The 27,008-nt window shown below is 40.7% G+C and overlaps 1 protein-coding gene across 5 annotated transcripts in view; it reads left to right on the top strand.

Annotated features, from left to right (window-relative positions):
* The first annotated feature begins 780 nt into the window (after nt 1-780).
* Nucleotides 781-27,008, top strand: part of FBXO16 (F-box protein 16) — a 36,323-nt gene continuing 10,095 nt past the window's right edge. For all 5 annotated transcript variants that reach the window (XR_006730891.1, XM_045535560.1, XM_045535561.1 and 2 more), the window contains exons 1-7: nt 781-916; nt 4,584-4,719; nt 10,701-10,736; nt 15,542-15,748; nt 18,391-18,555; nt 24,035-24,267; nt 26,347-26,449. Coding sequence is in view for 4 of the 5 variants with exons in the window: in XM_045535560.1 (XP_045391516.1) it covers nt 4,624-4,719; nt 10,701-10,736; nt 15,542-15,748; nt 18,391-18,555; nt 24,035-24,267; nt 26,347-26,449 (840 nt within the window). In the remaining variant the exon portion in view is untranslated. The remainder of the gene's footprint in view (nt 917-4,583; nt 4,720-10,700; nt 10,737-15,541; nt 15,749-18,390; nt 18,556-24,034; nt 24,268-26,346; nt 26,450-27,008) is intronic.

Raw genomic sequence — 27,008 nt, 5'->3', positions numbered from 1 at the left:
TGCTTTTCATTGACCAAAAGAGCTCTGTTTTGGAATTCTGATTTTGCTATTCTCCAGCACTTGCTTATAGTTCTACCACAGCTGTACGACTGGGAGCTTTCCATTAGTTACTTCTTATACATTGCATTTTCCAGTCTTCCTGATGCGATTTCTCTTTTATCCTTGTATTCTCACTCTGCTTCTGGCGCTCAATAAAATTAATTAATTAAATTAGACTGCATTTTTTAAGAGTTCCCAAATTTAGAGTGGTTCTTATTAAGGCATGCCATCTGCTGGTTCCCTGGTGAATCTGTCAACCAGCCTAAATTCCAAAATCCAATAAATTGAAATTTGTGTTGAAGCATCCGTGTGTGTGTTGGGCAATTTCCCCGCGTGCTTCCACTTCCGGTTGCAGGTGCTATTCTTTTACTGAGCCGGTTGCGAATTCTTTTTCCTCCAACCCTCTTTTACCTGTTGGCCACTCTTAAAACCTGGCAAAGTGGAGTTTGCATTTCGGAGCTCCAGAGTGACAGGGGCAGTAGAACCGGGCATGCTCGGTAGGTAGGGCTCATTTGGAACACACCGTGCTTTGAACCAAGGTTTGCAACGCTGCCTGTTTCAGGATTCGACGCATCTTCCTTCTCGACTTGGATCGAGATATTGCAGTCCCTCCCATCCTCTTGGCGCCCACGTTTTTTAATTTTATCCCTGTGCCCAATTTTGGAGCCAGCCCTCCTGGATCTCCCGGCCAATCAAGAGCCCACACATTGTTGCCTAAGAGACCCCGGATGCCGGCGACAGGATTTACAGATGGCGATTGGACTCCTTGGAAGCTGGGAGGGGTGCGGGGCTGGAGGGAGTCAAAGAAAAAGCTGACCTACTGCAACTATGGCAACGTCAGCGCTTGAGGCTTGAAGAGGGAGACGAGCTAAAAGAGGTGAGAGCTGTGGGCAGTGGATGGGAAAGATGGAGCCTCTCCTTGGAGGGCTCCCGGGCTTCTCACGAGCCTTGCCGGTGCTCCCGGGGATCATATTTTGCTCTCCCACGTCAGCTGCAGTTCAAGTGCCAGATACTGCATCCTTGTGAAATTAACAACCAACAAAAACCCATCTGCCTCTCCAGCCCTAGCTCTTCACATTGTATTATACTTCTTGCTTTGTTTTTAACTAGTTAACTATAAGATGAATTTGTATTTAAATCTACCCATACTCTATTTCCTGATAATATTTGAGATTCCCTTGTCTGATGATATTGCGGTTTACAGTGGATGAGTTGTGCGTTAGCAGAGAAACCCAATCCTATTCTGTTCTGTAGACTCCAAATAAAAATCCGATAACCCTGAGTATAACCCCAGTGCCCGGTTCATAATGTTCTGAGTTTCGCTCTACATTTCCACTAGTTTTAATCTTTAAACTCTTTCCCCCTCCCCCAGTGTTGTATTCATTCCTTCTGTTGATTTAACAAATATTTATTGATCACCTATTATGTACTACTGTGACTAGGATTCAGGTGAGCAGTATCAGAAAACCACATAAACAAAGAAGCATTGGAGTTTTGTATGGTGTTCTCAGAGTTATCAGGAGTTCAATGTGTCTGGGCAGAGAATGAAGCTGAAAAGGTAGGAAGTGAAATCATAGTGAACCTAGACTTCCATGCCAAGGAGTCTGGATTCTGTAGCCATTAGTGAGCCTGTGAAGGTTTTTGAGCTGAAAAGTGACGTGAGCAACTGGTCTTAAAAAAAAAAACACAACAAAAAACCCTTTCTAAGGTAGACAGTGAGCTCCATTAAAGCAGAGACTCTTATCTTTGTACCCCTAACACGTGTCTAGTGGACACTTAATAAAGTTATTGAATAATAGTGACACTGTGAAGAATGGCTCAGACCAGCTTGGAAGCATGTAGCCAGAGGACCCGTCCTTGCTGTTGAAAATGGAACTAGAACCGTACATTTGGGGACTGAGGTCATAGGTCCTCTTCCTACATTTTAATCCCAAGAAAAATTAAAGATAAGCATTCAAGGGCAGTCATCACAGGGAAAAGAGGTCCTAGAAAAGCAACAGCAAGACTTACCTGTGGAAGGAAGCGAAGACAATTTGTTTTGTTGAAGGAGCGGGAGCAATTCTTTTTTGTGTGTTTTATATAAAGGTTTTTGTCTTCTTAGTAGTAGCGAGTGGTCTGTACTTTGAACATTTGTATGTGCATACAAATACACACACTGCCCACCTTCTGGAATGGAGGAAAGAGGAAAAAATTGTAAAAGCATAATACCAAAAGACAAGGCAAGACACCCCCATCGACACCCCCATCGGCTCGCTTTAGGAGGACTGTATTAACCGAGAGCGCTGTTTCTCCTGGCCGGGCCCACATGCTATAAACCAACCTTTCCTCAAGTAGGTTTGTAGAAAGCCTAATCTACGTGATACCTAGGCTCTGAGGAACCAGGAAAAAGAAAACAACCAGTGCAGGCCCTTGGAGGAACCACTGAGAAAAGCTACTTTGTCCTAATTCAGAAGTTTTGCCTAGGATCAGTGAGATGGTTTCCTACACAAACTCAATGGAGAGTTTCCCAGCGTAGAGCAGGGGTAAGCTCTAAGCTTCCCTGGAAGCTTTGAGGGAAGCAAAATTTCTATGTTCATGTACATTTTTCTAGGGAGATGATTCATAGCTTTCATCATATTCTCAAAGATCTTTATGATGCTCAAAAAAGGATTCAAAACAACTGGTTTAAGGAGAAGAACTGTAGAACATAAATACGTAACAACAAAAAGAAATATGCAATTTTTCCCTGGGCAGATCTAGACTCAGTGGCCATGCTTTGTGTCTATAATTTGCCTGCTCACATGAACTTTTATCACTAGCTGCCAATGCATAATACCGTAATGAAATCATTTCTTTTGCCTTTGTAACTTACCTAAACCTGTGGGGACTCAGATAATTAGCTGTTAGGGGCTGAGAAGAACCTGAGGGCTGATCTGAACCCCTCCGTTCTAGTGGCAGCAGGTAGCTGCAGGAAGGCACTGTCTTGATGACACCTGGGAGGGTTTAAAATATTGGCTTTATCGTCCGTCATAACTTAAACCTGAGAGAGAATATTATAGGTCAAGTGAGAACCTCAGAGATTTCAGATATAGCATTTGGGGAAATCCTATATCAGCCAAAATAATCATGATTTTTTTTTAATTTCCCAGTATTCACTGGTGTAGGGTCATTGGTGGAGCCCATAGGTCAGGCAGGCAGGCAGGCCCTGGTCCCCCTCAGCGATCACTACTACCTGTCTATGGGAAACCTATAGAGGAGGACAGGCGGAAGCATCCAGAAACACTGCGGATATATATTGAAACTACTTTCAATCTTCTGTAAATGTCTTCTACTTTGAAATATTTTGTCACGGTCTTCCAGAGGACAGGTTTGCAGACACTGTGTAAATGCCAAGTTGAAGAAAGGGTGCCAAGGAAGATATTACTTATCCAGGACACCTCTCTGCCAGGCCCTCTGCCAGACCCTTCTCTAATCTCTGCAATAGCAGTTGAGGGTAGATAGTTACATCCTTATTTTACAAATGAGGAAACTGAGTCTCAGACAAATTAAATAACTGGCAAAAAGTTGCACAGCTAGTAAGTGTTAGAGCCAAGATTAAACCTGTACAAGGTAAACAACAATAAAAAAGCTGTTTGCAAACAACAGAAACAGATTCTAGCTAACAAAAGCGAAACAGGCAATTTATTGCAAGGATAACGGGTAACTCACAAAATGGACAAGAAAGGACATGGGGCTTCTGGGGGGTGAAGTAGTGAGAACAATTTAACAGTCTGCTGGGGGCTCCAATGCTACTTTGAATGCCCCCCTCATCTGTAATATCAGGATAGGCCATTGTCAATCCAACTGGCCTAACTTGATTTTATGACCATATCTTGGCTATGGAAGGACAGGCCACCTTGATTAACCAGCCCAGCAGGCTCTCAACAATGAGGGAAAAGAATTCCTCATGAAAATTAAAGTGCTCTAATCAACAGGAGACAGATCGTAGACCGGGTAACTAAAAACAGCAAATTTCCCTGAATAAACTCAAATCCATCCATCTCCGAAGCCTTGGCTTTGTCCATGACACCATTCTACTTAAATATGGGAGTGGGCTGGAATTCTTGTTACTTGGATGTCAGAAAGTTAAGAGGGGAAGAGAAGGGTTGATAACATGAGGAACAAGAATGAAGCATTTTCTATTGCACCATGATTTGAAATTGAAAATATTCTTTCTGGCTACTATGGTAGCCAGATTGATTCTGGGTTTACCTCTATGGTCCAGTGAAAATAAACTAGAGTTAAACTGGCCTGGGTCTGACTCCCAGTACCACCACTTACTATCTGTGTGACCTTGGACAAGGTGACTTCGGTGAGCCTCATTCTCTTCGTCATCTGAAAACTGAGCTGAAAGCCACCACCTCAGCAGATGGTTGTGAGCTTCCACTGAGCATGCATAATATAAGTGCTTGACTTATAACAATAAATGTTCTTCCCACCTATTCTCTCTCCTAACATGCTAAAAAATTATACGGTATTAGTATTTTTAGTATTCTGAGGGTTATGTGATTCATTTCTTCTGATAGGTATAGTCTTTCTTATGGAAGAATAGCCACTTATTTCGTGATGGCATTTGCACCTCCAAAAAGCATAGATGGTCCCAAAATGCAGACAAAGATGAGTACCTGGACACCCCTAAACCATCAGCTTTTGAATGAGCGGGTAAGTGGCCGGAGCTGTTTTATCAATTGGATCCATGACTTAAAGAAAAAAATGTATTAAAAAATTGGCTACCTAAATATGAATAGGAATTGTTTAGGATTGTGTAATGGATGAAAAGAAAATGAAGGATATGTTCAAAAACTTTTATTGCACCCTTGCTATATGCACAAGGCTGGCAATAGACAGAGTCCCTGCCCAAGAAGAAAATGTTTTAGATGTGTTCCTTCCTCCACTGTCACTCCTTTCTCACCCCTGTTGCCTCTTTTCTTGCATCACTGGTTCTCCTCTAGGACCACCAGGACTGAGAGAGGAGAGGGTTGTCTGTCTGTGAGGAGTTCCCCAAACTCCAGCTCCACAATCTCAGTTCACACCCTCGCCACTCTCTGCCGGCACATGACAGTGACCCCCTAACTGGTTTCACTGCCTCTATCGCTACTGATCCATTCTCCATTCTGGCCCCAGAATCATCTTTCTATGATAAAATACCAGTCCTATCATGTGAAACTGACATGGGCCCCACCCCCAAGGTGGATTCCAGCCGCCCACGCAGAGCATCAAGACCAGCCTGAGCAACATGGTGAGACCCTGACTCTACAAAAATAGAAAAATTAGCTGGGCATGGTGGTGTTTGCCTGTAGTCCCAGCTACTCGGGAGGCTGAGGCAGGAGGATGGCTGCAGCCCGGGAGTTTGGGGTTGCTGTGAGCTACAATGACACCGCCACACTCTAGCCCCTAGGCAACAAGCAAGACTCTGTCTCCAAAAAAAAAAGGAAAGGCAGGGAAAGAGAGAGAACTCCAGCCTTCATCCAGCCATGAACACCAAACAAGTCTACTGAAAACCTTTTTTATTCAGCTCAACAATTATTTATTGAGCACTGTTTACAGTGCTCCAACAGTTTACATAACAGCTTATCTGCTTTCTCCCCCCAAAACTTCAGTGTTTAGTTTTGAAATATGTTTTCCCATAGAATTGTGATGGTTTTGCACACATGTGAAAAAGTGACTTGAATTGAAATATGCATTTGTTGGATTCCTTGGTTTTCAGACATGTTCTTTGAAAAACTAGGAGTCTTGATCAATTTAGCTGTGGAGAGAAAAGTGTCTTAACCAAAATTTGCCAGAGTGCCTGTTGCACGTTGGGTCACTAGAGAAGCAGATTCTGAGATTAGCGTGTAGGGCATTGAGTGGGGAGTGCTGTCAGGTTCTACACCGACAAGGGAAGGGGAGCAGAGGGGAGGGGAGAGGAGTGTAGGGGAGGAGAGGAACAGGCAAGACATAGGTGTGGGGCAGAGGAAGAAGTTGGGCTGGAATGCAGTCTCAGCGAGGTCTCCTCCACTGACCCCATATGACACCCTGAAGCTGGCACGATCCTATAGTGTGATCCTACACTGCAGCAAAGGGGTCCGACCTTTACACTTTCACACTGAGCCTTCAGTGGGCTCCAGCTCCCCTGCCCCCAGCCTGACCTTGGGCAAGGCAGCTCTCTCAAGCTCATGACTGTCAACCAGCAGCCTCCCAACAGGGGAGGGGTTCAATCCTTCCATCCTGGAGGGGAATCAGTGCATCACAGCAAGCATGACGTCATCTTACCGTGGTTCTTTAATAGATTTTTATCAAATGTAACGATCATTTCTAGAGATAGTATTTATTTCATTGTTCAGAACTCCCATTTTATTCTGCCCCCAAAAATCATTTTTTGGTTTAGTTAGGTTTCTGGTTTGGAGTAAAATTATGTTTTAAAATCTTTGTGTGGATATATATACACACACATAGACTTTGTATATGATTATACCAAACTATTAATACTGGTTTCCCCCAAAGAGTGAGACGGGCGTTGGTGGCCAGAGGGGATGTGTCAGAAGAGAGCGCTTTCATTTTCTTACTTCATAGAGTGCGGTAATGTTCCATTTTAAGACAATTTTAAAGACAAATATAAGCAAATGCAAACGAAGAACAGTAACTCTGGGAATTGAAAACTCTGGGTGCAGATCAGCTTCTCCCAGTGCTTCCCTGCATGACTGAGTCCCGCACCTTCCCAGGGCTTTGTCCTTCTTTGTAAAATGAGTGGGTTGGATCAGATGACCTCAAAGGTCCCTCCCAGATCTAACATTTTGACCGTGTGAAAGGGATTAAAAATAAATGCCCAAGGAGGATGCAGCTGGCCAAAAGGCGTCCTGCAAGAATTTCAGGGGGTTTTCTAGACCTCAGAATCAGGGTACTTGTCACCAACGATCAGTGCAATTTTCAGGTCCTGTTTTTCGTTTCTGTATTAATTTTGTCTTTCTTCTGTTCTTGTAGTAAAATGTGAAATATGTAACTATCTCAGACTAAAATAAGAGTCACAGAATTTTAACTTCACAGCAGGCTTGAAGCAGAGAGTTTGAATTCAAATTTGGATGCCTAAAAAAACAGCATCATCAGGGATATGTAGGCATATGTAACAGAGTACAAAATAATTCAGGCATTGTGAATTTTGAGGGGAGGAATATTTTAAAAGTATATATGTCTTTGCAGCTAGTGTTCTAATTGAAAGTGATCCTTATCTCTCTCTCTCTCTCACACACACAAAGGTGACTATGGGAGGTGATGGATAGGATAGTTTGCAGAACTATAATAATCAACATCATGTTATACACCTCAGATATATATAATTTTTTAAAAGAAAAGAAAGTGATCCACATTCCTTTTAAAGTATGGTGCACAGAGGTGGTACAGTACATGATCAAAGAGTGTTCTGAGGGCTGGATGCTGTGTCTCACACCTGTAATCCCAGGGCTTTGGGAGGCCGAGGTGTGAGGGTCACCTGAGAGGCCAGGAGTCCGAGACCAGCCTGGGCAACACAATGAGACCCTATCTCTACAAAAAAAAAAAAGATGTTTTTAATTAGCTAGGTGTGGTGGCGCACACCTGTAGTCCCAGCTACTCAGGAGGCTGAGGCAGGAGGATTGATTTAGCCCAGAAGTTCGAGGCTACAGTGAGCTATGATCGTGCCACTGTACTCCAGCTGGGGTGACAGAATAAGACCCCATCTCTAAAAAAAAAAAAAAAAAAAGTGTTCTGAGAAAAAGCACCTAGTTACCACCAATTAATCATTATTTAGGAGCCCTAAATATCTCCCTCCGACAGTGTAATGGTGTCACATAATGAAATATGTAACTGCAGTGTCAACAGACTAAAATAACCACCATGGATTTTGACTTAACAGCAGGCTCTGAGTAAACTGTGATGTAAACAAACTGCAGCATTCTGCAAGAAAAGAAGATCCCTTTTAACGTTTCCACTTTGAAGAGAGATTTTGTTTTCCAGCTCTTTAAAATGAAGGACCTGATTGCAAATCTTTGCAATGAACACTTGCTCCAAACCGGGGAATATAAGACTATAGATCCGACTGGGGACCTGACCATGAAATCATTTGCCCAGAATTCTATTTCTTGCCAAGGGTCGAGTCAGAACCAGATGCGGGGGCTGCTGACTTCCAGCCTCTCGCCTTTTCTCCCATCCGTTTCTGCGAGGGTCTGGACCCATCTGGTCAAGAGCCGACTTGCTTGGACCCTGCTTAGACTTTGTCGAATGTTGGCTGCATAACACTCCCCACCTCCACCCATTCCTGCCCCGCTGCCTTCTTGTTGACTGTCCTCCCACATTCAAGTCAGTGTCCCTTTGTCCCCAAAGGGCCACACCATCGTTGGACACCATGATGTCCCAGCCTCCTTTTGCAAGCTTGGTTGTGGTGTCAGCACGTGTCCTCTTCTTCCTACCATCAGGCCACAGCGTGGGCAGCCGTTCGTCAGGAACACAGGGCTGGGAGTCGGGATGGGAAGACCTAGGCCCTAGTGAGGCACCAAGTGCAGAGTTGAGTTGAACAGAGAGTCTGGATTCAGTGATTTTCTTTGAAAAAAAAATCTGTCATTGTAACCTCTTTGGGCCTCTGCTTGTCCTCTCTAAAACACGGGAATTGAACAAAAAGATCTTTAGGATTTCTCTTAGCTCTAAAATTGTATGTGACTGTTGAAGCCTTCTTGTTCTTGTTACTCAGTCAGCAAAATGGTTTATCGAGGGCCTGCCATGGAACTTGAACTTGCTGGTTCTGTGGAGCACTCACAAGAAAGTGGTGTAATCTACATGGGAAGGTAGAATTAACAGAAACCACTAGAGAGCAAAAGCAAACACTATAAAGTCTAAGTGAAGCATGAACCATAAATGGAGTAGGAGTTGGGAGGAGAGAGATCACTGTGCATTAGAAGTGACCTAGGTTAAGTGACAGGTGATTGACAGAGAAGATGTCAGGAAATATGTATCTAGATTTTTTTTGAATCTTCTGTGCTCTCTAGGTTTTCTTCTGTTTTCATCTGGAAATTCTGAGTTTATCTGTTGCCGTTATTTGAGGGTCCCAGCAGCCCAGGTGGCAGTTGATTAGGGAAAAGGGTCTTCTTTTTTTTGTTTGTTTGTTTTTGAGACAGAGTCTCGCTCTGTTGCCCAGGCTAGAGTGCCGTGGCGTCAGCCTAGCTCACAGCAACCTCAAACTCCCGGGCTTAAGCGATCCTACTGCCTCAGCCTCCCAAGTAGCTGGGACTACAGGCATGTGCCACCACACCCAGCTAATTTCTTTCTATTTTTAGTAGAGACGGGGTCTTGCTCTTGCTCAGGCTGGTCTCAAACTCCTGACCTCAAGCGATCCTCCTGCCTCATCCTCCCAGGGTGCTAGGATTACAGGCGTGAGCCACCATGCCCGGCCCTTCTTTGTCTTCTTTGATGTACAAAAAGTATCTACCTGTGAGATTCCCTGGCCGAGAGCAAAACTGACATTTCACTGGTCCCAAGGTGGTTGTTGAACCAATTACTTCAATTCCCATTTTGAATGTCCTTGGCAACCAGAGCTTGAGAGTCTAAAAAAGGAAAGCAAGCATTATCTGTTGGAAGCATAAAACCAACGCCTCATCCTCCTCCACAAAAAGGGAAGAAATAGGTCTGTGCCACCTCTCCAAGAAGGAACACTCTTACAGTGCTGGGGAATTTAGGGAGTGCCAGCCAAGCGGAAGGGAAAAACATCGATCCCAATTCTGAAAGCTGACAGAGGGTGTATGTGTTGTCTAGAGAGAGACATTCACATATGTTCATTACTCTCTATCTTCCTCTCTTCATAAGCCCCTCTTCTGCCAAACATACCCGCATTAGTCTTCCCTTCCTCACTAACTCCAATACCATATGCACCGATGCTCAGAAAACCACCTAGACACCAATAGATAAATATACTCACATTGTACTGATACATCCATAATGATGTACATTCTCCAATCACATCCATTCAATTCAACAAGCATGGCCACCTGTAACATGCTGTGTATAGCGCCCCACACTGGAGATGGCAGGATGAATAAGGCGTAGTGTCTGTCCTAAATAGTGTATCATAATAAACCATACAGATACTCAGTTGCAAGCCCAGAGGTATACTACATAAAAACAGATATCTAATCCTACAAACATACAAGTACATGTACACTGACTGATATGTGTACACACTGAAATATAAAAACAGAGCTGCTCCTTCATAAACTTTGTAAATTCTCCTATCATTAATATAGAATTTCAGAGGAGGGAGTTCCATGTTCCTGTTTTTTTCTTTGTTAGTTTTTTCATCTCCTTTCAAATTCTAAAATCGATTTCTCTTTACAATTCTATTTTTCCATTTTTTTTTTTACTTCCCTGAAGCTCAAGAACACTTCTTTTAAAAAACTACTAATATTTCTTCTTCTTTTATATGAGTTATTCCACGTGGAGAAAGAAACTGAAAGAAAAAAAAAAGAGAGAGAGAAAACCTTTCCCTTGCATAGTTTTACTCCTCTCAGGAGTCAAATCTGTCTTTTTATAGTCAGCTGATATAATGAGTATTTATCCACTGGTCCCTTAATGACATCTTTTTTGTAATGGGTATTTTGAACCATGATATATGAAATCACTCTATTCTTTTTTACTTTTTGTAGGTATTTGAAGAAAGAAGAGCCCTGCTTGGAAAATGGGTAAATATTTAAAATATACCTATTTCTGTATTATATTGTTATATGTCTTTGTCTGTTCAGGCTACTAACCACAGACCGGGTGGCTTGTAAACAACAGACATTTATTTCTCACAGTTCTGGAGGCTGGGAAGCCCAAGATCAAGGTGCGGGGGACCCGGAGTCTGGTGAGGCCCCCCTTGTAGGCAGCCGTCTCCTTGCTGTGTCCTCACGGGACGTGGCAGAAGAGGCGAGTGGAGGCTCCTTTATAAGAGTGCTAATCCCATCCACAGGGCCTCTGCCCCCATGTCCTAATCGCCTCCCAAAGGCCCCAGCTCCTAATCCCATCGCATTGGGGGTCATAATCTCAACATATGAATTTGGGCGTGACACAAACCTTTAGTCTGCAGCAGTGTCACAAGGACTCAGCATGGCTCACAGAAGGGCTTGCTCATTTCCTGGGCAGCATGACTGGCACTTTCTATATGGAACAGTTAGGGTTTGGTCAGGAAAACAGAAATCAGACGTTATTTTAACAGACACAATTTAATGGAAAGGATTGGTTAAACAAATACTGGAGAACGGAAAAGACAAAAAGGCAATGCTGAGGTTCCACAGAGACAGAACTGCAGGCACTAGCTACCGCCAGCTTTACGGAATCCACGAAGCTCAGAGGGAAGGCCTCTGGCCCCACAGGGGACCCACACTTCTGTGGAATAAAGTGCATGACGTCATCACAGTCCATTCTGACCTGTCTGAGGAAGCCTGGTGGTTCTGGGTGTGTGGACAAGAGCTGGACCCTGGAGTCAACTGCCACTGTCAGGGCGAAGAGTCAGGTGATCCCGACAGCAGCAAAGACAAGCAAAAGAGAAAGGAGTGAGTCTGTTCTCCCTCGGTTTCCCACTGGCAGCATTCAGCAGGGAGCCAGGTGTCCAAGGCTGCATGGTTGTAGAGTCTCAGCCTCCTACACTCACAGAGTAGAGTACAGAAAGGTGGATTTGCATCTGAGAGACAAGAGCGTAGTATCCAGCAGTTCATCCGCTGGCTACTCTGCATCTTATACCCCTTCCACATAGCCTTAGACATCCATATGAGAACTGTACAGGACAAACGAGGACTTCCTCACCTGTTCCTCACAAGGGGAGACACAGGGTCCCAGTGGTCCTTGTCCATCCCTGGGAGATGATCAAAGTATCCACTTCTAGGCGATGTGTATTACTTGCACATTCCTTTCCAATAGCACCTAAACATTCTCTGCTACCCAAGAGAATTGAAAACATAAGGTCATACAAAAACTTGCACACTAATGTTCACAGCAGCATTATTTGTAACGGTCAAAAGGTGTAAAAGATCCAAATGTCTATCAATGGCTGAATGAATAAACAAAATGTGGTCTATCTATATGATGGAATGTTATTCAGCCACAAAAGGAAGGGAATTCTAACACGTGCTACAACATGGATGACCTTTGAAGACGTTGTGCTAAGTGAAATAAGCCAGCCACAAAGGACCAATATTGTATGAATCTACTTACATGAGGTACCAAGAATAGGCAAATCCATAGAACAGAGGAGAAAAGCAACTACTAGGCATGGGGAGTTATTGTTTAATGTACAGCGTTTCATTCTGAAATGATGAAAAAGTTCTGGAGATGGATAGTGGTGATCATTGGACAATAACGTGAATATACTTAATGCTAATGAACTGTACACTTTAAAAAAATGGTTAAAATGGGCTGGGCGAGGTGGCTCATGTCTGTAATCCCAGCACTTTGAGAGGCTGAGGCAGGAGGATCACTTGAGCCCAGGAGTTTGAGACCAGCCTGGGCAACATAGCAAGACCCTGTTTCTAAAAATAAAAGAAATGCATGAACACAAAATTTTTGAATGCTGGTTATCTCTGGGGAATGGAGAGAAATTTGATAGGGAGTAGTGGTCAAAGAGGATTTTCATGTTTACATTAGTATGTACCTGTGTGAAACTTTTAAAACAAGAATGCATTCATACTTTAATTATGAAATTAAATTTTTGATAATAGGACTCAGAAACTCAACCAGATTAAGATAGTATAACCAATAAACAAACAAAAACAAGCTTCCCTCTTCATCCTTACCCTCCCTAACTCCCCCGGGACTTCTTCTTGCCATTCAGTGTGAGACGGATGGCATTTTATTTTATAGCTCAATCCAGGCTGGCAGCTCTGGTAACCTCCTCACTTCCTGAAACTGCAGCAAGAATCCTTGTAACAACTACTCTAAAAATAGGGTTAATGTGAGGCAAGAAAGCCCTATAAAAAGGCATCTTTCAAGAAGGAACTGTGAAGTCACGTACCATATGTGACACTGGAACAGGAGCATAGTGGTCCTGACTGCTCCCCAGTGTCACACACTGGATCTCTGGCTACTATGTTATGAGCATTTCCACTAGAGAGAGGACTCAAGAGATGTGGGAGACAAGCAGATTCCTGTGCAGTGATCTCTTCCAGGGATTCTCTACTTTTTGTATTATTCCTAGCGCCTCCTAAATTCCGCAGGGATTTCCCCCTACTGTTATGCATTCTTCTGAGTAATCTTCCCACCTTCTTCAATTGTTAGCAGTTCAAAGAATGTAAATTAGTTTTCTATTAGCCTAAACAAACACAATTAGAAAGGAAAATCCCTTGAGGCAAAGAACACCTATCAAAGCCAAATATAAATTACCTTTGACCATCGTACTCCGGGAAATAAATGAGAAACCGATGTAATTATCTTTTTAATCTCTAGAGAAAGGGTTTTAATGCTTTCTTTTATAGATTTCGCCGGTATTTTATAATCCTAATGTTCTTTTATATTCATTAAATCACTCGTTCTGTAAGCTGAGCCCGTTCCCTTTTGTGGGCATCAGGAAAATAGATGAGCTGACCTCGGTTATTCTAAATGAACTTCCCATCCTTGAAAAGGTACAAACACGGTAATTTTATGCGCATATATTTTTTATATTGGTTTAGCCCACATACATGTTATTTTTAACATCGCTGTGGCATTTTATAATAATAGCTGCCAGGTCTACAATGAGTCGTGCACTCTATTAGGAATTTTATACGTATGTTTTGTATTTAATCCTTGCGACCACCCTACCATGTAGAAATGATGATGTTCTTAATGTAGAAATGAAAACAAATTGAGGCTGCAATATTTCTAATGAGTAAAAGAAAAAATGGAATCTTGGGAGTGAGACAACAAATTGTCTGATTCCCAAGCCCAACATCAATCCATAATACAACACTTTCTGCCATCACGTTGATACATTATAGTTTGCATAGCTGATCTGCTGCTCTTAGGCATTTGGCATTATCTCTGATTTGTGGCGGTGATAATATCTCATGAAAATATTTTGTAACTGTCATCATCCTGGGTCCCCACGTAGCTCAGTCTCTACAGGCTCACATAGTAATTTAAAGTAATTTAAAAATGAATTCCAATCTTCATTTTGTCTCTCAAAGAAAAATCACAGGAGATCCATTGTAAAACTCACAGCAATACTCCTCAAATATCCTCCCTTCGTTCCTCCCACACTAACTGCTGTGGAGGCCTCACTGCCTCTGTGAACCCTGCAACTCGCAGCAAGTCAAAGCCTCGCACCTATTCTATCGCCTTGAACTTTTGGCTCTTTATTTTATAGATCAATTCAGCTTCCAGGGCCCGTTCCCTAGCTAGGTCTGGTTTCTCTCTACTCATTCTCCTAATAACCCATCCCAAAAGAGCAGGGAAAGAAGTCTCCTTTTGTGAGAGCTGGAGATGGGGGTTGGACAGAAACAGGGATAGGAGAAGGCAGGGAACACTCACTCACACATGAATCAATTTCATTCCTGTGGTGTTTGCAGTTAAGGTTTTTGGTTTTTCATTTTAGAGTACCCTCCCCCTTGAGTGGTAGTCTCCAGAGTGAGATTTGTGGGTCACTGAATAAATCTATAATAGTGAATAGTTTTAATCAGGAAGTGGTCCTACTGTTAAACAAAATGTATGGGAATCCATTGTCTTGGACTGAGCTCCTGCACCAGGCCCCAGCAGACCACACCAAACCAGATCGGAGCTTCTGGTGAAGTGGCTCGCTCAGCTATTAGTATTTAATAATAGGTATTCTCCCCTTAAGAGCCTTTTTTGGATTTTGGCCAATCCCAAGGTTCTCATCGTTGGTCAGTCCCCGATCTTGGGACTGGTTTATTAGGGTAATCTCTGGGAAAAATTATGAAGTAGCCAAAGCTTTTGTTGGACATACCTGGCTTCCTTTGGCATTACTTCCTCTCTCCAGGTCCTCCCTTATTAACACTTCCTCTCCAATCATATCAGTCATTTACATACTAGTAAGAATTTAACCCAATATACTTTCCTTCTCAGGGATATTTGCATGTTATACCTTATCTCCAATTGTGAATGCAAGGGTTTGTTTCTGGCCCTGGAGCTTTAAGCACTGATGAGATAATGTAGAAACTATTACACTTGAGGGGAGAGAAGTTGCCCAGGTGTCTTCTCTTGAAATTGTATTTTATAAGTAGGTATTTTCTCAGTTTATGAATATGGTCAGCTCCCAACTTACCACTCTTATGTAACTGCAAGTTTCGAGGTCAAATGCATTTCTGTGTGCACACTCTGGTCGTGCACACACACATAAAGGTAGAGAGGACAGGTAGGTAGCAAAACATGGAATTTACTGATTAGGGAAAGAAATAGATGATTTGCATTAGAAACAAATTTCTAAATTCACTTTTTATGCCATTCTCATCTCTTACTCATGATGAATCTTGCTATCGGACTAGACCTGGAGCTTTTTATGTTTTGCTTATTTTTCCAGTTTGACAAATGGACAGACTCTCAAAGGAGAAGAATCCTCACGGGCCTGTTGGAGCGCTGCTCCCTGTCACAGCAGAAGTTCTGCTGTCGAAAGCTTCAGGAAAAAATTCCAGCAGAAGCCCTGGATTTTACTACCAAGCTTCCGAGGGTGTTATCTATATACATCTTTTCTTTCTTGGATCCCCGAAGCCTTTGTCGTTGTGCACAGGTAAAGGCAAAGAAGGGGCATGGGGCGTTTTGTAAGAGCTGCCGTAGGAAACTCTGGCACTTGAATAATTTAAGGAAACACACACACACACACACACACACACACACACAACCAAGAAGCAGATGAGATGGTCCGTATGTTCAGTCTGGATAGTTCGAATGAACCCCACCTCCTTTGTACTTAAGTCTGTATTTAGTGAGTGCTCAAAAGGGGGAAAAATATGAGACACATCAGTGTTCACAAAAATGTATTGGCTAGTCGGGGAGATACACATGTAAGAAAAGACCCATCAGCAGGCCAGTCTCTTACTGCACAGCATACAACAGAAGCCTAAAGTGCGTAGTGCAAGTAATTCCCTAGAATAGAAAAGCTCACAGTAAGTTCCTAATGGGATATATACAAAAGAGTATGAGACTAAAAGAGACCTGAGTAGGCAGGGATGCTTGCAGAGGCATTGGAAAAGGAGCTGTTGTTTTCTTACAAGTAATTCTGTGGTGTATTAAAGTGAAGTTAAAATATTTAAGGTATAAAACTGATAGTCATTTTGTTGAGTCTTTCCTAGAGTCTAGCAAAACCAGAAATCACTTGCTACCGTGCATTCATATACATGTAACATGTTAACTTTAGTTTTTAAAATTAAGAACATGAATGCAGCAAGAAAGATGAATTGTTTGATAAATGGTGTTAGGACAATTGGGCAGCTATCTGGGGGGAAAAAATCCCAGTAGAATAAAGAGATTTATATGAAACCAAAGAAAACCATTAAAGTACTCAAAGAAAACATAGGGAGGGAGGACTTTGTGAGTATTCTATAATACCCAGAAGCCTTGAAAGAAAATATGCAATTGAAAGTCGAGCTTTCTTCATTTTATCTATCATGAGCAAGAATGAAGAAAGCAAGATTTTAAATTGTGACTATAAAAATTTAAATATTCTTCATGGAACATAACATCCTGAATACATTCTAACAGAAGATGGGGTGGGGGGGGGAATCTATTGAAAATGAAGGGCTAATTTCTTTATTTTTTAAAAAGCTCCTATATAAGGCCAGGCTCACGCCTCTAATCCTAGCACTTTGGGAGGCCAAGGAGGGAGGATTGCTTGAAGCCAGGAGTTCGAGACCAGCCTGAGCAAGAGCAAGACCCCATCTCTATAAAAAATAGAAAAATTGGCTGGGCATAATGGCATGCACCTGTAGTCACAGCTACTTGGGAGGCTGAGGCAGGAGGATCGATTGAGCCCAGGAATTTGAGGCTGCAGTGAGCTACGATCACACCACTGCACTCCAGCCTGGGCGACAGAGTGAGACCCTGTCTCAAAAAAAAAAAAAAAAGAAAAAAAAGGAAAAAAAAAACTCACAAAAACAAAACAAAAATATCTTATCTGCCGTGGGGGAAAAAAACAACTTAAGTACCTAGATCAAAATAAAATCTAAGAGGAGAAAAGGAGTGAGAAGGGAGAGACTTTTCTCCCCATTCTCTCCCTGAAAAACTCCATCTCTCCATCGAACTCTGAGTTAATTTACCATATGGAGGTTAAGATGGGTGTTGTTTCATTTCTGGGCTGAACAAACTAGATGTGGTTTCTGTTCCTGCCTGCAGGGCTCTATTATCAGATCCTCTTTGTTCCCCCTTCCAGCTCCTGAATCTTTCATTTCTTCTAATTGTGCCCCACTCTCTCCTCAATGTCTTCAGCACATGAAACAATACTGACAGTAGGAACTCAATAGCTGGTGGATGGGAGAAGGGAGGAAGAGAGGGGTAGAAAAATGGGTGTATGGATAGCAAGGGCCATTACAGGGTGGTCTTCTTTTGGGGGAGGGGCAACTCAAAAATTATTAATTATGTAATTGATTTTGAAAAAGAGGCCAGTTTTCTGAGGATGAAATTTGGGCTTGAAGGTTATATGTCATCTTTGCAACTCTTACAACTAAGACACAGAATCTCTAGTCTCACCTTTATATATGAACTTGATCCTAGTTTCCAGCAAGACTTATTCAAAACCTTGGGTAAATTATTACAACTATTGCTACAGAGTAGGGGCACTTCCATCACTGGCTGGATGTATGGGATTGGCCATAATGCTATGGAAATGGAATGTATAGCACAAATACTTTATGCTTTTTGAAATCCTAAAGGCTCTATAAGACATACCATATAGTATCAGTAACTGTGTTCCATTTATAAAATGTATATTTAGTGAAATTGTAAGAACGGAGGAAAAAGGAAGCACATCATGAAAAGAAGAAATAATGTGCAGACCTGAGTTTGTATAACCTTCATATAACTTTCATGTGACCTTCAGGAACCTTTAGGAAGTTTCAAGGTCTGAGTCTCAGTTTCCTCACTTGCAATATGAGAGTAATAATTATACTGATCTCCCTAGGTTGCTATGAGGATGGTTAATAGGTGCTCAATAAATATTAGTTGACTGATTCTAAGTCTAAATTAGTGTTTAAAGTACATCCTTTTGCTTGGATGGATAGGAAGCACTTCAGGTTAGGAGGTAACCATTTAAGCTGTGATTTGGAGAAAAAGGACAAAATTATTTCAGGTCCAGGAGGACAGCTCAAAACCTAGAGAAAGTGGGCATGTAAACTGAGTAGGTTGCTTTGGTTTGTTGAATTGTCATTGTTTTTCCAGGTGTGCTGGCACTGGAAGAACTTAGCCGAGCTGGACCAGCTGTGGATGCTCAAGTGCTTACGGTTTAACTGGTACATCAATTTCTCTCCTACTCCTTTTGAGCAGGGCGTCTGGAAGAAGCACTATATTCAAATGGTGAAAGAACTTCATGTTACCAAGCCTAAGGTAAATTTCAGACAAAAAGCAACGAGCTTACAAACATAAGCTCTTTGCAAATTCTAGAACTTTCAAAAGCAATATAATGTGATTTCAAAATTCTCCTTTTCTGAGACTTGGTAGCTGTTTTCAAGATATCCGTGTTAGTTGAGAACCCTCCTCTGACACTCCCAGGCCACAGCTGGGCCCAGGAGATGAGGACTAGGAAGTTTCTTCCTCTGCCCGGTCTCCGTATCTCTAACTCAGACACCAGATGGTTCTGACACGGGGACTCCGTGGGCAATATGCAGTATTTGTTATTTCTGGGTCTTCAAATTTTGCTTTACTAATTCAAATTTTCTATGACTCTATCAGGTGAGCTGAAGTTTATTTTTGTGTCATTTATAAGGAAAAGTTTTCCAAAAAACAAGTCCTTAGAGAAGAGTCAAATGGGCATATTAAAGTTCTTAGTTTTTGCTAGAAACTAAGCAATGTAGAGCATTTACATATAATCATAAAAAGCAAGTAATGCAAGGATAATTTTTTCTAGTGGCTTTCTGTGCATGGTAACCAATGTTTATATTCACTCTTATAGTCATAGCTAATTAGATAATTTATGAGCAATTTTTATGAGCCCTTTGTTTACAGCATTATCCATACGCATGCGGAGTTGTGCATCATTTCTTACAATAGATGAGTTCCTGAAAAATTATGTGTAAATTAAAATTTTTAAATGATTTTTAAAACCACAGGGGTATTATAGCCTGTGAAAAAAACTGCAATGAATCCTTTTAATATTAAAGAATCCTTTTGAAATATGACTAGTCAACTCCAAACTTGCTTGTTTAGGTTTAGGTTTTATTGTGTTTTCTTGAAATAGATTCCATCTACATTTAATACAGTAATAAACTATGCATAATTAATATTGTTACAATTGCAATGATAAAACTATTCTTTCTGATTGCAGTAGTTTGGTATGCTCCTTGAGGATTTCTTTAAAAAAGAGAATTTTAAATGCAGAATTTTAAAAAGAATTCTCCTAGTTCTAACTCCTATCCTCATAAGGCTTTTCTTAAATCTCATTCTCAGTCGGGGAGCAGAGAATGGCCTTCAATAGCTGAAGCTCGGGCTGTTTTAGGGGCAGAGAATAGTGATTAAACAACTAATAAAATGAGAAGAGGTTTTGAGTATTATCCATAAAACTGACTTCAATGCTTTGTCTTCAGCAATAACTCTTTCCCACAAAGCATTTATGCATAACTATATTTAAACACAATGAATATTGTAGTTTGGATGCAAGAAAATTGCCATCTCTTTGCTTGGTATTAAAGTTCTATAGGGAATATTTAGTTATATGAAACTTAAATTTTATTCTGTTAAAGAAATAGACCTAAGTCCGAAAGCCTAAGGTTAAGAAAATCAAGTTAATAAAGTTATCAGTAAAAGAGATAGACCTAAGTCAGAAAGACTGAAGTTAATAGTCCTCTGACTGAGGTTAATAAAGTCAGCTGTCAGCACCGTGTATACTTGTATCATTTGTGTAATTCCCTAGGAGGTGGCTCCAATGATGGTGAACATAGGCAGCCCCTAGAGTGCAGCAAACTTTACCCTCCCTCAAGCAAATTCACCACCCCCTTTTCCTCAATCCTTTGCAGAGCTTTTGAAAGCATGTTATGAGCAGGTGGGAGCGGTTAACCCTACCTTAACAGTTCCCCCAACCTTAACATGAGAGGGCTGAATTAGAATGATCTTCAAAACCGTCCGTGAGCCTACGTTATCCACGCCGGAAAACATCATTTCAAGAAGGCTTCAGACTAGAAAAAGAAGAGTAAATGAAACCCAAAGCAGATAGAAGGAAGAAATAATAGGCCGGGCGCAGTGGCTCACGCCTGTAATCCTAGCATTTTGGGAAGCCGAGAAAGGCGGATTGTTTGAGCTCAGGAGTTCGAGACCAGCCTGAGCAAGAGGGAGACCCCTCGTCTCTACCAAAAAAATAGGAAGAAATTAGCTGGACAACTAAAAATATATAGAAAAAAAATTAGCTGGGCATGGTGGCGCATGCCTGTAGTCCCAGCTACTCGGGAGGCTGAGGCAGGAGGATCGCTTAAGCCCAGGAGTTTGAAGTTGCTGTGAGCTAGGCTGACGCCATGGCACTCTAGCCCGGGCAAAAGAGTGAGACTCTGTCTCAAAAAAAAAAAAAAAGAAATAATAATAAAGAACTGGAATTGATGAAATTGAAAACAGACAAACAATAGAGAAAGTAAAGGAAGCCAAGGGGACTTTTGGAAAACATAAATAGAAATGATAAGTTTGTAGCTAGATTAATCAAGAAGAAAAAGAGAAAACACAAATTACTAATATGAGGAATGAAAGAAGGGGCATCATTAAAGATTCTGTAGACGGCTTGGTTTTCATAAGTCAAGCCTGTGGATCGATACTGCACTAGCTGAGTTTTAGTACGCTGCAGTCAAATTGGCCAAACAGAACGGACAAATTGTATTTAACAAAAACCAGTGAAAGGAAGGCAATGCAATTTCCCCTTTCCTTGGGAAGACAGTGGTTTATGTCACTGCTATCTTCGGGTGAATGTTGTAAGTTTTCATTATGAAGATGTTGGATTTATTTGAAATCCATTTAAAAAAATCAATGTGTCTATTCCACCTGAGGGTTGTTTTATGCTGAAAACAAATAGCATTATTTTTCTAATATTGAAATAAGTGCTTCCACTGGTAAAATAAATGACTTATTTCAACTGAAGAAAATTGAAAAAAAAAAAGATTCTACAGACATTAAAAGAATGAGAGAATATTATGAACAACTTCATGTCACTAAATTCAACAACCTAGGTGAAATGGACAAAATACTTGAAAAATACAAATTACCAAAACTGACTCAATGAATAATAGAAAACATGAATAAAGCTATATCAATTTAAATTGAACTCATAATTTAAAAACTTTTCACAAAACTCCAGACCCAGACAGCTTCATTGGTAAATTCCCTCACACATACAAGGAAGAAATAATATCAATTCTACATAACCTCTTTCAGAAAATAAAGGAAGAGGGAACACTTTCCAACTCTTTACCCTTATGCCAAAACCAAAGACTTTACAAGGAAAGAAAACAAAACTACATACCAATATCTGTCATGAACATAGAAACAAAAATCCTTTAAAAGTATTAACAAATTAGGCCGGGTGTGGTGGCTCACACCTGTAATCCTAGCACTTTGGGAGGCCAGAGGAAAAGCTTGCAGCCAGGAGTTCAAGAACAGTCTGATCAAAAGTGAGACCCCATCTCTATAAAAAATAGAAAAGTTAGCCAGGCATGGTTTTGAGTGCCTGTAGTCCCAGCATCTCGGGAGGCTGAGGCAGGAGGAATGCTTGAGTCCAGGAGTTTGAGGTTGCAGTGAGCTATGATGATGCCTCTGCACTCCAGCCTGGGCAACAGAGTGAGACCCTGTCTCGAAAAACAAAACAAAACAAAAAACAATTAACAAATTAAATCCAGTAGTACCTAAAAAGAATGATACATGATGGCCGAGGAAAGTAAGATTGTCATAATAGCCCAAAAATCAATGTAATTCACAGAACAAAGGAGAAAAGATATATGATCATTTCAATATATACAAACAAAAGCATTTAACAAAATTCAACATCCACTCATGATAAAAAAATTCTCAAAAAGATTTCAAGTGATGTGAACAAATATTTCGTTTACTTAATTCAGAAAAGTTGTCACAGATTTCGTTATTACCTATTTTGTTGTTAAAGTGTCAGGCATTTTGTACTCTCCAGAATTAAGGATTTTTATATATAATTGCTAGCATGTATGCCTGAATTTTCCCCCTGAAGTTCTTTCTTATTTTCTTGTATTATTTATTCCCGGTCATGTTAAACTAGACATCCTTCAGCAAAAACAGATTTAATTCAATATAAGCTCAGGGAAATGAAATGAATATCCATTCTAAATGAGGCCTGCATTCAGACATCTTCACGGGTCAAAAAATATATTTAAAAAAAAAAAGAAAAAAGTTATTAAATTTAAAAAAATTAAAAATAAATGAGACCTGCATAAAATATTGAATATTAAGCCAATAATGAGCTGTCAAAATATAAAATGTCTGCTTAATCTCCTACTAGGCTACAATCATTCATTAAATGAATAAATATTTATTAAACACTGTTGTGTGCTAGGTGCTAAGAGTACGAAGATCCTGACCCTGCTTTCAGAGCCTAGTTTAGTGGCCCAGGACATAGACAAACAGATAACCACAGCCCTGAGTACTAAGTGGTATCCTGTAATAGAATTGTATGCAAAAAGCAGTTGAAACAAGGATCAGAAACTGACTGATTATGCTTGGAGGGACTGGGGAATTTCTTGATTTTCACAAACAATAGAAGCAAACCGATTTACCAAGCAAAGCTTTCCTAATCTCTTAATGAACAAAAATTAAGCCCATAATGGCTTCTCCACATACCAATACCCATTTCCTTAGGCTACAACCACATGAGAACTTTATGAGTTTCACACACAAAAGACAGACTTTTGATTTTGGAAATTAAAGCAGAAGTATTCTTGGGAGTGGTTGAGGTTTTGATCATTGATAAAAGTTACAGTCTACCTCTATACAACTCAAAATTGTCCCTGTGTGTTAGAGGTCAGTAGGGCTGAAGTATGTCTTTTGGGAATGTGTACTATTCATCAGGAAATTAACTGCAGTTGTGACGAACCAGACAATGATGTGATAGAACAGGTGGCAGTATAGGATAGCGAGCTTAGGCGTGTGGGCTTGAAGCAAGACAATCCTGGATTCAGATTCTGGTCCTGTACAATTAACTAGTTTCTCTGATCTTCAGTTTCCCCTTCTGTAAAATGGGAGTAGAAATGATTACCTTATAGTCATTGTGAAGCTTAAATAAGAGAATGCAGGCTGGGTGTGGTGGCTCATGCCTATAATCCCAGCATTTTGGGAGGCTGAGGCAGGAGGATTGCTTGAGCCCAGGAGTTTGAGACCAGCCTTGGCAACATAGCGAGACCTTGTCTCTACAAAGAATTAAGAAATTATTTGGGCATGATGGCGTGCCCCTGTAGTCCCAGCCACTCTAAAGGAGGCTGAGGCAGGAGGACCATGGGAGCCCAGGAATTCCAGGTTACAGTGAGCTATGATTGGGCCACTGCACTCCAGCCTGGACAAGAGAGTGAGACCCTATCTCTAAAACAAAAACGAAAATTAAATTGAAAAATTGAAAAAAAAAATAAGATAATGCATGAAAACTGCCTGAGACAGTGCCTGGCACAGGGCAAGTACTCCTGGGGTGGTGGCTGCTGTGATCATCATCACCATTATGGTTACCATGGTGATGAGGATGATGATGGTAATGATGCTGCTACTGAAGATGATGGCGATGATGATAATGATGGTGGTGATGATGATATTCTTTGTTTTTATTGTTATTATTAAGACAGTGTTTTGTGAACAGAAATAATTAACTTTCTTCTTCTAGACACCTCCAAAAGATGGATTTGTAATTGCTGATGTTCAGCCAGTTAAAAGCAAATCTCCAGAGGAAAAGCAGTCTCCTCTATCAGTTCTTTGGTCCTCTTCCTCTTTAAGAAAGAATAACAAACCAGGGAAGAAAGAACTTCCACCATGGCGATCCTCTGATAAGCATCCAACTGATATCATTCGCTTTAATTACCTAGACAACTGCGACCCCATCGAGAGTGTCTGGCACGGGTAAGCAGCTCATGCCCCTCTCAACTTCTTTGTTTTTAGAAAAAACGTTTTGGAACAAAAAAAAAAAAGAAAAGGAAAAAAAAAAGAAAAAACGTTTTGGCACTTCATATAAAGAGAAGAAAGTACAACAGAAAAGAGTCCAGCAAAAAGTGCAAATATATATGTTCAAGTAATTTTCAGCAAAGGCAATGAGAAGACACAATAGTGAAGCGATTGCCTCCTCAATAAATACTATTAGGAAAACTGGATATCCACGTGCAGAAAGAAAAAAAAAATGAAATTGGACCCTTTCTACACCATACACAAAAATCCACTCAAAATGGATAAAAGACCTAAACATAAGACCTAAAACCACATACATAACTTCTAGAAGAAAACATAGGGGGAAATCTTCTTGACATTGGCCTTGGCAAAGATGTTTTACATATCACACTAAAAACACAGGCTTCAAAACCAAAAATAAATACATGGGACTACATCAAACTAAAATTTTCCACACAGCATAGGAAACAATCAACAAAATGAAAAGGCTGCCTATAAATTAGAAGAAAATATTGGCAAATTATATATCTGATAAGGGTTTAACATCCAAAATACATAAAGAACTTACATGACTCAATAGCAAAATCCTACCACCTTGGCCTCCCAAAGTGCTGGGATTACAGGCCACCATACCTGGCCTGTTTGACATTTTTAAACAGTTGGTTTATTTAGTTAGGTTCCAAATACGGTCTACACATTGCATTTGATCCATGCGTCACTTCAGTGGATTTTTTTTTTTTTTGATCCATAGGTTTCCCCTCTGTCCTTTTTTTCCCCTTGAAATTATAAAAATCAGATCATTTATCCTGGAGAGCTTCTCACATTCTGGAGTTTGTTGATTGCACCATCAACTTGCACCTTAACATGTTCCCCTGTCCCCTACACTTGGACGCACTGACAGACCTAGAGACTCGAGTATATGATGAACTGGGGTGTGCACTTCCATCAGGAGGCACATAATTTCTGCTTGTCTCCCTTTTTGGTAGCCATGGATGCTCATTGCCTAGATCCATTATTTCTGTAAAAAAAGTTCTATAAAGGGCCAGGCAGGAAATATTTTAGTCTTTGCAGGACATATGGTCTCTGTCACAACGGCTCAACTCTGCTGTTGCAGCCTGAAAATAGCCATAGACTATATGTAGAAATAAGTTTGACTATGTTCTAATAAAACTTTATTTATAAAAACAGGCAGCTGGATTTGGCCTGTGAGCTGTGGTTGGCTGATCCTTGCTTTATCCTAATATTTATGATAGTTTTACTAATATTGTATTAATGCAAGCAATAGGGTGATTGAAAACAGTTTAAGATTTCCTTGCTGTGTTTTTGTCCTTGAGGTATATTCTACTAAGGATATTCAGAAAAATTACTGTGTTAGAGTCACATGAAATAACTCCTTTGTGTGTAGTAATGCCACCAACTTGACAGACAAGATCATTTGTTTCATTTTCCTTTTCAGATTTTAGGTATTTTTCCCTTCACTTTATAATTTTGAGAAAAAATTTAGATGGTTCCAAAATTAAATATACAAAATAAGGTATATTTGGAGGGGAGTCTAGCTTCTGGTCCCTGTTCTTCCATAGTCCCTGTTCCTGATCACTTCACATGGGAATCCTACTTACAGGTAACCATTTTTCACTTTATGGTTCAGTTCTTCCATTTGATTAATAAAAAGTACAAGCAAATACATAAAATACATTTAGAAAGATATTTTAATAGCTCCTTTCTGAAATGAATGGTAGCGCACAATACACGCCACTTTACCCACCTTTCTTTTTTCATGCAACAGTATATCCTGGAGATCCCCCCACACTTGTACATAAAAATATCCTGCCCTCCTTTTCACAGTTCCTATTGTGTGGCTGCACCAGAGTTTATTCAACTGATTCTCTCTTGATAGATATTTGGCTTATTTCCAGTTGAGTGGAGACAATCTTTTAAACCACAGGAACAACAAAGTCAAACGGACGAACAGCTATGCAAACCATCAAAGTTTTAAAATCATAATTGATAATTTTCCCATTGTCTTCCAATTTACAGAAGAAAGAAAAGGAATGAAATGACCCCAGACTTCAGCCGACAGTCACATGATCAGAAAAATAAATTGCAGGACAGAGCTAGGCTAAGAAAAGCACAGTCACTGGTGAGTACTGCTTATAAAAGACACACCACCATCATGTTAATGAAAACCACTAGATCTCCAATCCTATTTGCGAGACTGAAGTTTTTTTTTTTTAATCAGAATCATCAAGTGGTGCTTTAAATCCTGGTCTCTGACATTGAGTGACAGATGAGACGTGTGACCTTGAAGATGCTCTTTATTTAATCTCTCTGAGCCTCTGTTTTCTCATCTATTTACAAAAAGAGTGGAGGAACTGATGTGTATGAAACCGCTTTGAAAACTATACGATACAAAGGGAGTATGATAATTATTGGTTCTTTCTTCTGCCATGAGTCCTCTGGGGCAGGGGCAGGGGCGACCAGAAATTGCTTCTCCATAAGGGAAGGTTCCAGGAACCTAAGAGAAAGGTATGCTTTCCATAGCTCTCCTCCTGCCAATGGAGCACGATCATAAAAGTGCATTTAAACTAACTTCAGAAAAATGAATTAAGAACTTTTCTTTCCCTAATTAAAAAACAGCGAATGGACTACCTAATAAAGTCAGTCATTGTGACTAGGGAACATTATCACTTCACAGCAGA

The sequence above is a fragment of the Lemur catta genome, chromosome 22, assembly GCF_020740605.2.
Source record: "Lemur catta isolate mLemCat1 chromosome 22, mLemCat1.pri, whole genome shotgun sequence".
Taxonomy (NCBI): Eukaryota; Metazoa; Chordata; class Mammalia; order Primates; family Lemuridae; genus Lemur; species Lemur catta.
This window is presented reverse-complemented; position numbering and strand designations above follow the sequence as displayed.